The sequence below is a fragment of the Silene latifolia genome, chromosome X (assembly GCF_048544455.1).
Source record: "Silene latifolia isolate original U9 population chromosome X, ASM4854445v1, whole genome shotgun sequence".
Classification (NCBI taxonomy): Eukaryota; Viridiplantae; Streptophyta; class Magnoliopsida; order Caryophyllales; family Caryophyllaceae; genus Silene; species Silene latifolia.
The window spans coordinates 159,510,085-159,523,941 of record NC_133537.1 but is presented as its reverse complement, the minus strand read 5'-3'; the positions used below and the strand labels follow the sequence as shown (position 1 = coordinate 159,523,941).

The 13,857-nt window shown below is 32.7% G+C and overlaps 1 protein-coding gene across 1 annotated transcript; it reads right to left on the bottom strand.

The window, feature by feature from the left end:
* Nucleotides 1–1,596: 1,596 nt before the first annotated feature.
* LOC141618686 (protein FAR1-RELATED SEQUENCE 5-like) lies at nt 1,597–4,685 on the bottom strand. Its single transcript, XM_074435767.1, has 8 exons — nt 4,676–4,685; nt 4,538–4,601; nt 3,770–3,913; nt 3,582–3,707; nt 2,930–3,050; nt 2,474–2,832; nt 2,021–2,375; nt 1,597–1,884 (listed from the first exon to the last, which is right to left on the bottom strand). Exons 1-8 carry the CDS (start codon nt 4,683–4,685, stop codon nt 1,597–1,599), a joined length of 1,467 nt encoding a protein of 488 aa, XP_074291868.1.
* Between the last annotated feature and the right edge of the window lie 9,172 nt (nt 4,686–13,857).

Here is a 13,857-nt window from a genome sequence, read left to right as displayed (position 1 = left end):
TGTGTTTATGTGTTAACTAACAACTCTTCGGCTAACGTTCACCGTGAATTTGTCTTAGCTATGACGATTAGATGTTCTACTTAGGCCAAGCATGTTGACCCCCACTCACCTTGATCATGTTTAATTGATGTTCTTACTATTTAGTTCAAAGACCGACTCACCATGGGCTTAGGGGGAACTTCACACATATTTAAAACTTGCCATCATCAAAGGGGGAATTTGTTAGAACACACTTGGTTGATGATGCCAAGTTTCATTATGATTTAATTGTTTGCCTCTTAGTAAATGTTTAGCAAATTGAAGCATCCCATGATTGTTCAAAGAAGTTCAAGATGATCAAGATGAAGGACAAGTCAAGCATGCCCATAGTCTAGAACAAATGTTGTAAACGAGGTAGTTCAACATATTTCTTTTATGCATAAGTTATGGCAAAACCATGCAACAGTTCCTGAGACTGTTGCACCATGGTTTCTGGTACTAACGAATGGGGAATTTTCGGGAAAATTCACAAGTGTTTGAAATTCTTTAAAAAGCTTTTCTATGTTTAAAATGAATATTATTTCAAACTGAAGAACAAAAAGAACAAAAGGAATATGCTTGCACAATAATTTAAAAGATGTCAATCCCATTTGTGCAAGTTGTTTTTTATGCTAAAAATAGGTCTTATGCTTTTTCCATTTGTGGCAAAATTGTGAGTTCCCATGCTTTATGGGAAACACTCCTTTGGTTTGGAAAAATGCAGCCACCTTGAGCCTCTCAAACCTGATTGTTCATTTATATTTTTAAATGAAAATGCATACTACAAACTTGTGGATATTAGATTAATGTAGTTTTAAGATCCTTCTCTTACACACTACCTTTCTCTATAAACAGTCACTTCATTTTTCATTTAGTGCAAGACTTTGAAAGAGCATTCATTGTAAACACTTTGCAAATCTTTTCAGCATTAAAAGCTTTGTTCTTCAATCATTTGCAAAACCGTTTTCTGTTTTTCAAAAGTCATCAATTGTTTTTCAAAGTCAAAATCTCCAAGTATCGATTAAACTTAAGCTTTGCATAAACGAATATGTTAAATGATTCTCGTGTTTAGGTCTTAATTGTAATCTCCATGTTCTTAAGTGAACCACCGAGATTCGACTCAGAAACCGTTGAGATAGAACCTTAAGTCTTGAAGCGGAGTAGCTTTGAGCAAGAGAAAGTCTTGAAGCGGAGTAGCTTTAAGCAATTGCAACCGGAGTAGGTTGGAGAGTTGTTTTCATTGTAATGGTTTAGTTAAGTTTGAGTAAATTTCTAAACAAGCAATAAAATAACGGTTGGACGTAGGCTCCGGAGTAGAAGCTGAACCAATTTTTAAACATCGTCTTGTTTGTTTATTTACTTTCACGTTCTCTTATCATTCTTCTTTTACACGTTAATCTCTCTCTCAGTGCTGTGCAACAGTCTCTCATACTGTTGCATAGACCTGATGTACCGTTTGTGAACTTACAATCCATTAAGTCTCTCAAACTCGTATTAATAGATCTTACTTGTGTTAGTCATTAACAAAGTAAAGGAGAAAATTTTTAAAAGGTACACCTAATTCACCCCCTCCCCCTCTTAGGTGTTTATCATTCTTAACTCTTCACATACCTCTTCAGTTTCTGATTCTTCTTCATAATCGTCATCAGAAGGGGGACTTTCAGCAAATGGAAGATTACAAGTTCTACTGTTGTGGTTCACCCATTTCTTGCAGTTACCGCATCTTCGCTTCCTCTTTTGTGGCTTGCTGTTGGCCTTTTCTTTCGACGACCTAAATCTTTTACCACTGCCCTTATTCTTGGCCTTGTTTGGCAGTCGAAGGTCAATATCATTTGAAGCTGTGATTCCAAGAAGAGCCTCGATTTCCTGATTTTTAGTTTTCGGTTCAATTGGTCCTGTGATGTTCTCCCTGAACTGTGTCGTGGTTTTCTGCAGCTTGCTTCATCTTTTAACCGTAGCATAACCGTCCATCACCCCGACATTGCATAAATCTCGACCAAACCTTTGACATCTCAGCTTTCTTGATGTCAGCTTCATCAATGTCTTCTATCACATTTCCATTTTCATCTCGGACAATTGGCCTGTAGGATTTCTTTGTCCCTCGAGAAAGGACATAAGGCTCAGTTATCCTGTGTGCCTGCCTACCATTCCACACCCACAGTATATGCCGACAGACAATGCCATGCCTCTCAAACAACTTACATGCACATTTGCTCTCGTTAGTTTTGGTGTTAAAATCCACTCGGAAGTCTATGTGCTTCAGTCCATCACGAACGTCATGGTACTCCACTGTCCCTACTGTTGTCAAATTCCCGACCCCCATGCTGCATATCGCATGTTTGACTTCGTTTGAAAGTCTGCAAAGATAGGATGTGTGTAGACAAGTGAGGCATGCATCTCTACCTTCATCGGCCCTACTTTCTCGAGCATACTATGCTCGTTGGCAGTGTCCAACCTCCTTTGTGAATGTCTTTGCTGTTCTATTGCGGAATTGTACCTCATCCAGAACTCGACAAGGGTTCCAAAGTGGCTTTCAACCCGCTTGAAATAGCTGTTTGAACTTTCGGATCTCTGGGTTGTCCGCAGCAAACAACCTAGAGGCAGATCCCGAAAGTAAGCCGGTATCCACTTTTGTCTTATTGCAAATACATACTTCAACCACAGGTTGCTTTGCATACCATGGGCTTTAATAAAAGTTTCACAGTTCTGTTCAAATTCTTCTGTCTCGAGGTCGACATCCCACACAACGGCATTTATGTCGGTCATAAATTCCGTGTCATTGCAGATTGCCCTTCCCACCTTCTCTGGCATTTTCTGCATGATATGCCACATGCAGTACTTGTGCATAGAATGCTTGAAGACATTTGGGCATGCCTTTTTAATTCCAGGGCACTGGTCTGTAATTACACACTGAGGTTGCTGCTGCCCCCATTGCTTCGAGGATTTTTTTAAAAATCCACTCAAATGAATCCTGACTCTCGAAGTCAAGTAACCCAACTGCAAAAGTTACCGTCTTCTTGTTGTGGTCTACTCTGGTGAAGGGAGTAAACACCATGAAATATTTGTTTCTCCCATAAGTAGGGTCAAACGAGATCGTGTCTCCATATAACTTGTAGTTGTTTATCCCTTCCTTATTATCCCAAATAACCTTCTTCAGGCATTTGTTCTCATCCTGATCATAAGCAAAATAGAACCCGTTTGTTTCAGCCAGCATTTTGAAATGCCCAATGAACATTTTAGCATCCTTATCCCCAATGTAACACTTGATATTTCGTTTGAAGTTTTTGAAGTCTAGCAAAGAGGCACCGATATTCTGATAACCATTTGAGTATTCCTTGAGAATTCTGAAGCTCAATGTTGGACCTATGTTGAGCTTAGTATGATCAATAATGGTCCTCTTAATGTACTTATGGACGTCCCTTAAGAGCTTTTGGAACTCTCTGTTTTTGACAGAGTAAAGAGAGTGATTGTGAACGTCTACAAAGACGTCCACAATATATCCAGCCGGCCTGTCGTCGGTTTTTTCAAAGGTTCTCAACCTCATTTGCGCCTTGCAGCCACACCTTGTCAGAGCATTCTTCTTTGGCTGTCTAATTCTTCGCTCTTTGTTCTCTGTTGTACTCAAATTATCAGCTTCATGATTTGTTGCTTGAAGTCGCAGTTTTCTTTTCATATCCCTATACCCCTGTCTGTTACAGACCAGTGATTTGACGCTGACGCTGACGCCCCCTTATACTTCGCATTTGTGTACCTTCTTACATCAAATCCGCAAGCCAATGCATATATGTTGTAGAACTGTACTGCATCGTCCAAGGTAAGAAAGAACATGCCACGTTTAGGCGTAAAATCACTCTCAACAGTCCTTACCCACTGCTCAGTACCCCCGGGTGTACTGCTGTAATGAAGAGTTGGAACAAACTCATCGTTTTCTTCGTCTGAACAGGTTGGGCTGGTGAATATATTGTTATTAGAAGAATCCCCAATAGTTAAGACTGCATTGTCTTCAACAATAGAGACAGTAGAAAGATCTGGGACAGTAAATTATTATAATGAGTACAGTTAGTGGACAACAAAATGACAATAACATCACAATAACAGTAGCATGGGGGAGAGATCAACATTGCAGTAATGTGACAATAAGAGTATGATAACAGTAGCTGGGAAACAGACGACAATCAATAACATCAGAATAATAGTAATGTGTTTTTCTTATGCTACTCTCTTATCAGCGGTATATTTTCATGCTAGTGCACCATAATATCAGAACAATAGGACCATAATATCAGAATAACAGTACAATAATATCATCATGTTTCTCTACTTTTTACAATAATAGTACAGTAATATCAGAATAACAGTACAATAATATCATCATATTTCTTCTACTTTTGACAATAATAGTACAATAATATCAGAATAACAGTACAATAATATCATCATATTTCTCTACTTTTTTACAATAATAGTACAATAATATCAGAATAACAGTACTCTTTTTCTACTCTAATAGAAGACAGACACTACATTAATATCAGAATAACAGCTAAGAAACAGATAAAATTCAATAACAGTATTTTGAACAACTGTTGATAAAGAGATAAGAATCAATAACAGTATTATAAACTACAGCTGAGAAACAGAGAATAATCGTTATTACCTGTTTCCATATTTACTGTCGAGTTGTTTTCTTCGTTACAATTGTTGTTAATATCGTTGTCCATCTTTTATACCTGAAAACAGTAAAATCAAGTATTCAATTCAATTAAAATCAACGAATTTCACGATTTTTACATTAATTTCGAAAATACGATTGAATACACTAAAAATCAACGAATTTACATTACCTGTAATTCGATTGTAGCTAAAAATCAACGAATTTGTATAATCTTATTAGATTTTTTTATGAGATTTCTATAGGCGGCGTTCTGATTTTTGTGTTTCTGATTTGTAGAGAGATGTAGAGAGAGAGAAAATATCTTTTGAATGAAGTTTCTGTTTTCATGTTTCAGCGCTTTTGTATTTTTCGATTTTTCCTTTTTTTTCCTAATTTATCATTTAATCTCAGCCCTTGATTTTCTCAACTCACAACTCACCATAAGACCCCAACTCACGAGATCCCGCCTATATATATATATATATATATATATATATATATATATATATATATATATATATATATATATATATCGTTTTCGACCATGTCGATTATAATTATCGAAGTTCACTAATATAGTTCACATAAAAGGTGATAGATAATAAATCGACAAGACCTTTCACATATTTAAAATTGAAATTAGCATTACCAAATAGTAGGACTCATGAATCCCTTTGACATTTGTGGTAGATTCGGTTCCCCGTGGTACTTTCATTTTTCATTGGGTAAGTGGGGTAATATAACGTTATTACACGTGAAATTTGGTTGGTCTCAACGGGACATGAAGACTAGTCTTATGTTCCGAGGCTAGAGATGAACTTAAAGTAATTTCATCGACCGAGAGTTCTAATTGTAGAATCGGTTAAGGAGTTAACCCACCGAGTTATATTAGTGAGGGATGTATCGGTTTTCCGTGCCCGATTTAATATGAATTTGGATCTCGGAATTATTTATATAATTGGGTGGAGGTCATTATATAAATGCTAAAACATGCTAGAATGTTTTCATGTATTAAACGATGAATGTTTCTTTTCCCATTATTTCGTTGTTTTATATTGTTCTTTATCATCGCTCCTACTCATATTCAATATTCATTCGATTATAACACGAGTCTCCGCTAAACTACTATTACTAATAACAAGTATAATCTCTTTCTAAATCCTCAAATGAACCGTTTAAATAGGACATGGACTAGTTTCATAGGAATCAGTCAATTCCATAGGACTCGATAGGAGTTGTCCTATGTCATATAAGATTATATCTTAAAATTCCTAATATGCCTATGTATGATTTCTTGTGAAGAAATATGACTAGAGGTAATGATTAATCAAAATATGTTTTGATAATATCATCTATGCGTCTATGGTTTAAAAGTCTTATTGCTCAAGCTAAACACTTGTCATCAAGCACTTAAGTTGTTAAGAACATGACAATGTTAAATTGGTAAATTGATTTGTTAGACATTTTGATTAACCAAATACCACAATAAAGGTAACCCTTGTGAAGGACTAACTAGGAATTTATATGAAGATAAGTCTTCATCAAGTAAAAATTCTTAAAATGAGTGGGAGTAATAAGAAGTAAGTACCTATCTTAATTGTTAAGGATAGAACTAGGTTCGAAAGAGAAGGTCTTATACACTTAAATAGATACAAACCCAAATAAGTAAAGATCAAGGAATTTGGTTGTGTGACTCCAGCATATTCCTTCTTGAATATCAATGACATTGACATTGCATTCTTGCTAAATACCACATCATGAGTATTTGATACAAATTTGTGAATCATGTTAGAAATTGTCACATTTCATGATTATGAAATATGGCAAAAGGATGTCAAAACCTCCTTTCTAAATATATGGATATTTAGAAAAGGATGTGTTCATAACACAATCCTAGGGTTTTGTAAATCCTTAGATTCCTAACATTCAATATTCGTATGATGACTAGCATGAATGAAATTGATATGAATGGAACTACGGTAGTTATCATTCCATCCATATAAGTGTTATAGTGTATTCATTTTAGTTTTGTATTTAGAATTGTGCCTCATTAATTGTTATGATGTACAGTAAGTCTAAATAAGAATATAATTTAAGTTTTTGTAGAAAAACGCAAAGGGTTTCACTATTGTGCAATTAAAACAAGCGTTGTGCCCTTATATACCACGATAAAGTTTGTGGTGAGACCATACAAGTCAAGGTAATTATATTCAAATTAAAAATAAATGTCATATATGCAAGACTCAAGATGGTGACCCCTATCATTTCTCAATTCTTGATTGAAAATCGCATTTAGAAACTAGTTTTGACTAGTGTCCCAAACCATTTGATTAGGAATCTCTTGGTGTGTTCGAATCTTGTATTCAAAGCAAGATTAATTCATGACTTCTTTCTAGAAAAAAGGATTATGAATAGAGCAAGATATTCGCCCTATTTACACTTTGAAGTGTATGGTCGAATACAATTTCAATCAGAAAAGGCTATTACTTCATTATCTCTTCTACCAACGAACTAGGTAGATACTTGCTATCCACTTAATGAGGTAAGAAGAGAGATTCTTTGAAAAAGTTCAATGAATGTTTAAAAGTATCAAAACCTAGAGATTATAAAACCAAAGTATTAGTACTTTGTTAAAATAGGGAACAATAAAGTGAAGACTTTTATATACACCAAAAGGAGTGTGATATGGTATCAGAAGTTCACCTTCATAATATTATAAAGTGACAAAGAATCCTATACGATATGATTGAATCTTTACTATAAAGTTGGAAGTAGTTTCTATCACAATTTATCTAGTATTTATTTATTCCACTAAAACAAAACATAGTTAAAGCAATCAAGTACAATTCATATATGTTATGTTTAGGCATGGTACTTAAGTTGTAGCTTGTTTCGGAAGAAAGCATATGGCTTTGTAAGCCAACTATCACGAGAACAACAAGTTTATGGCTCGTGATGCTGTCTTTTGAGAAAAAGGGATTATTTCTTAAAGACAGAGTGAGAGAAAATGTTCAAGAGCCACAAACTGAGAATAAGACGTAGGAAAATGTTCCTTCTTGGTCAAAATCAGTGATTATTTCTTTGAAACCTATAATGGGCAGCAGTTATGTTACCTTTTGAAAGTAATAAACCTGTAACTTCTTAAAATGCTTTATATAGTCTCAACTCCACAAGAGTCTGAAATAAGCATAAACATGAAAATGTTTATTTAGCTTGGTTGGTTGGTGGCAAAGGATTTTGCACGCAACAACAACACTTCATTGTATTTAGATATGATTTGATATAGTTGGATTTTAAAATCATCTTGCATGAGTTTTGTAAATCGCAGCTATCCTAAGGTAGGATACAAACATAAGAAGAAATGTTATGTAAAAGTTAAGGAGTTGAATTGTATGTTTTGATCATGTGATAAATCTTTCTCGAGTTGTCGATTAGGTTTGTTTATACATGGAGTTTAGTGGGAGTAATGTAGTGTTACTAGTCTTATATATAAGCGACATATTAATCATTGTGAATGATAAAAGACTTAGGAGAAGTATAATACATCTCTAAGGTATCCAGTCCTATAAAGATAGATCAAAGAGGATATTAGCATAAAGTTAATATTCTTATGTTAATAAGAATCCTAACAAGTTCAAAAGTATTGAACATGAAGAATTTGAATCCACATGCTTCCGCTGCAGGATTAATTCATTAAGCTAAGATGTATCGCCATTCTTATAATTCGTATACTTATAGTATGACGAAAGGTTATAAATCAAATTTATGTGAATGTCACTATATAGCCATATAGTCTATCCATTAGTACTTAAAAAGCACTAATGATATGTCTTCTATGTCTCATATGTAGATAACATATTATTCATTGAGAATGATGGGCCAATACTTTCTTCCGTGAAGAAGTGATTGGGAGACTAGGAAGAGATGCAAGACATCTTTAGTATCCAAATATATAGTGATAGATAAGAGAGGATAAGTGTGTACAAATAATTAATGGATTTGTATGCAAGGAGTTACACAAATACCATATTTTTAACACATAAGGATGGTTAGAGAACCGTCTTGGCTATATTATTTAAGGAGGATCTCTGCTAGAAACATCCTAGGCAGTTGAACAATGAGATATATACAACAGAAATTGAGTACACTTGCAATAATGAGATATGCAAGAAAGAGGGGATGATACTAGGATTTGGTTTTGTGAATTGGAGGAACTATGGTAGTTCGTTCCAATAACCGAAGGTCCTATCCCTACTCACTGTGAGATTAGTGTGAGCTATTCAAGGCTCGAAAGCCTATGTCTAGATTGGATTTAGACATGTACTCAAAAGTATTATAATAAAGATTATACATAACAAAGGTAAAAAGTACATAGTAAGGTTAGGGAAAGTGCAATGTGTTGCTAAGACTTACTAACCAAAGCCTTCTTATAGGCTTAGCAAGATAAGTCATGCCATTTCAATTGAGTTGAGATGTATGGATGTATACAATATTAAGTATGGATTATAGATTATGTAGTAATTGATATAGTATCAATTTTACATATGTGATAATACATTCATCATTTGAGTTTTATTCAAAAAACTTTTCTTATAATACTTTGTTTTCCATATAGGTTGTCGAGACAATATTGAACCCTATTTAAGTGAACTGGATTAACATAGTATTGGCTCCTAGTCAATTATATGAGGTGACGTCTCCAAGTGACTAGAGTGTGATGCGATTGATGGCAAGTTCAAGTGCCATAGTGTCATGAGAGATGATTAGTCGATCACATAGGTACACTGTAAGGGACACTCTGTCGGGCAGTGACCGCTTATAGAGTTCTGGTAATTCATATACAGCCTGGTCGTGGCGAGAGCTACTATAGTATTCTTTTGAGTCAATTCTTTGACTAAAGACTATTCGCCCAAGTTGGCACATATTCTGAGTGACTTTGAGTTATGCTCTACGACTTTCGTAAATGAGGTCAAATGGGCATCTCTTGGGTCTTGATATGATCACTTGCAAGAACGACCTGCAAGACACCTTGCATTGAGTGGGAGATTGTAATAGGACAAGAGAATTGGTGACGCACACTTGTCTCGGACAAGTGGAGATTATTGGAGTATGTGTCCTCGACAATAGTGCGATCACATTAGTAAAACTCATAATAAGAATACATAAAGGGATGATTCATTTTTATACATCAACTGATCAACATTAATCGATAATGATTGTCTGACTAGAGTTTGACATTACTGTCGTTTGACGGTGGTGATCAGTTGATCCCTTAAGGTCACACCTAAAGGACAATTCCCTTAATAGATAAAATTAATTAATTATATAATGATATAGATTAATTAATTCCTTAAAATAGAACAATTCACGAATGTGAGTAAGAATATGAATCTTATTGTAATTCGATTAAAAGAGATTCGGTTTAGTAATTAAGATGTTTTATTATTAAAATTTTGTTCATGAAACAATTAAAATAAGAATGAACGGTTAATTATAATTGCAATATGTTGTAGATTATATTAACATGGACCATATTATTTACTTGTAATTGTGAATTACTAGTCAATTATTGTATATAATTAAATTAATATATGTAATGATATTTAATTGTTAAATATGCATTAATATTATTAATAACATGTTATATGTCACATGTCACACATTAGAAGACATAATGACAAATTGAAAAAACTAAAATGGACTCCATATTATACATAAAAAACGGATTTATTCGGCAAATGGGAAGAAATGGTTGAATTGTTTTAATTAGTGGAAAACACAATGATTATGATTCGAACCTAATCTACACCCTAGTAGTTTTTGAGAAGAATAATTGCAAAGGCAAAATGGCATGCATTGGCTCCCTTGGCCCTTCTCCCCCACCGGTTTTATGCCCCTCTTATGAGAATAAGAACTGTTCTCATTTCTCATAATATTCATTCTTTGTTTTTTCACACTTCTTACTCTTCCTTTTTCTCTAGAAATAAGTTTGAGAAAATTATTGTTCTAATATCTAATATTCAAGTTACTAGAAGTAGTAATAGAAAATAATATTAGATTATATTTTAAGGTAAGCTACTAAACTAATCTACTTAATTATTTAGTAGTTTTAAGGGGGTTGTCTTGGTGCAATTGAAAGGAGGTTCTCACATTATTGAGACAAGGAGGATCATCCATTTATTTTAAGCTCAAGAAGAAGTAAGAAATGAGTTCTTACTTGTGCCCTTAAAATCAGATTTCCATATTGTAAGAAGCATTCTTCTTATCTTTGTTTAATATTTTGTTATGCATGCATAAGATTAACATCTAGTTTTAAAGAGTAAATTAGATTATTAACTAGTTTTGTGACCCGTGAAACTCACGGGATGTTCTGTTTTTAGTGTAATACTTTAGTCATTTAATACAATAACATACTACGATCAACTCAATTTATGGTTTTCAGGTTTTAAGGGTTGTATAAAGTTAATTAGTCTTTTATACAACAGTTTATCAGAAATTAGAATGCCATACAATAGATATACTAAGATACGCCTACCAAAACTAAAGTAACTCAATGCAAGCTAAAGTGAATTAATAATATAAGTATTCATATAATCAAATTACATAAAACGATATTATCAAACGAAGATCCCCAAAGATAGAGCACCCTCACAAATTAGATATCAAAATTTCATCAACAATTCTGAAAATAACATAAAACACACAATTAGAAATTTTATGACAAAACTAACATTTTATACCCCCATAAAGATGAAGCTAATACAATAATAAATTGCGGAACTAAGAATTTTAAAGCAGGAGCAACTTGAACAACAATTGGATCATTATTGCCGAATACTTCATCTGTTAAACCGTATTATACAAAAAAAATGCTATGTCATCTCCTCAAATTTTCCACCTTTTAGCCATATATTTCAAAATATATAATAAGTGCTCAAAAATTTTTAATCATCCACGATTCCACGTTGATGTCGCCAATCTTTAGTTAGTATGGAAATTATAGTTATTTAAGCAATCTTAGTATTTCATTTCTCCATATAATCTTCTTTCTTCAATAAATCATACCTATTAAAAAAAGTAACACAATAATAGTGGAATTGGTTTTATGCAATATTATCGTTATTAACTTAAGCTTCACCTTAAGTAATGAAAAAAAGAGGGAATGATAATCAAAGCGTAGAGATGTAACTATATTTACCTTTGATGACCTTAACACCAAAAATAATCTTGATAGCCCCTAAATGAGAACAAAACAAACACATACACGAAGCTGAAAATGTGATGAACACTTCATAACCCAATGAAACTTCCATAAAAAAAAATAGTTAATAATTTAAAATCTTAATACACTTAGCTTGATATGAATAGAATGATAGGAAAGATCGGTGACACATACCATTCTAGTAACGATAGAGATAATAATTTTTTTGCTTACAAATTTTGCCTTCCATCAAAAATATATAAATAATTGATGGTGCGTTTTATGGTTATTAAATATTCTTTTTTCATTATTATCAAATTTAATATAGGCATAAATAAAGATCAAGTTCATGACTTTTGAGCATCCATTTTTCATTATTATGAGAAATGGTATGTAAAAGGTTTGCATTATAGGAAATAATAATAATAATGAGAAATGGTATGTAAAAGTTTGCATTATTATTATTATTATTATTATTATTATTATTATTATTATTATTATTATTATTATTATTATTATTATTATTATTATTATTATTATTATTATTATTATTATTATTATTATTATTATTATTATTATTATTATTATTATTATTATTATTATTATTATTATTATTATTATTATTATTATTATTATTATTATTATTATTATTAATTTTTTTTTTTTTTTTTTCCTTCCAAACTCCACTTCGCATGAAAGTCGCTTAAAAGGTTATCTTATATATGTAATTAAAATATGACATATGGATGATGATAGATATTTTGGTTTTCCTTTCAATTATATTTATAAATTTGTAGATATTAGTAGCTTTACAATCCAAATTATTAGATTTTTTATTTACTATATATAAGACCTTTTAGCTACTATCTTTATGATTAAGGAGGAGTTAGATGAACAAATTGAATGATTTAAATGATGAGAGTAAATTCTTAATTTATTTTTATAATTTAAATCATGATCTTATGGTTTCCAGACAAAAATAAGTTTTACTAAACCTTATAGAGAGTTTTAATAAATTGATTAAAGTAGCCATAATATTAATCAATATAATTTAATTTAATTTAATTATGATAATCCTACGTGACAAAAAAATTAAATGTGTTAAGTTGCCTTTTAACTATATAGTATAGATAATAATAATAATAATAATAATAATAATAATAGTAGTAGTAGTAGTAGTAGTAGTAGTAGTAGTAGTAGTAGTAGTAGTAGTAGTAGTAGTAGTAGTAGTAGTAATAAAAGTAATAAAAGTAATAAAAGTAGTAATAATAATAGTAATAATAATAATAATAATAATAATAATAATAATAATAATAATAATCTGGAGGGGGATTGCATTGGAAGGCCACATACTAAGAGAAAGCCAGTGCAGACAAAGAATGCGGTTTCTGTGAATTTGGAAAACAAATTTCAGGAGCTTACAACAAATGACACAGGGCAACATAAGGAGGTTCAAAAGGAATCTGAGGGCATGGTGGAGGATAAGCCTGATCGTGGAGGGGGTCAAGCAATTCCAACCCAATGAATGTGCTAGCTTGGAATATCATGGGGCTTAATGACCCTCTGAAACAGTAGGAGGTCTTGGACCTTATGCTGCATAATAAAGTGGAGGTTGCTACAATAATTGAGACTCAAGTTAGAGAGGATGCAATAAATTTGGTCTGGAAAGCTAAGCTCTCTGGCTTTTAGCTTATTACTAATAATAAATTTTATTCAAATGCACGTATTTGGGTTCTTTGGTCTTCTACAAGAGTAAGCATTGAGGTTTGTGGGATATCTGCACAGCATATTCATTTCAAAGTGGTACACCACTTAACTCAGCAAACTTTTTAGACAACCTTTGTGTAGGGATTTAATTTGGGGTCTCAGAGAAGAGTTCTTTGGGAGGATTTGTATAAGGTTGCCCTGGGGTTTTTTTCCATTGGCTTTGTTTAGGGGATTTTAGTGTCACCCTTACTGCTGAGGAGAGACTTGGGAGTGACCA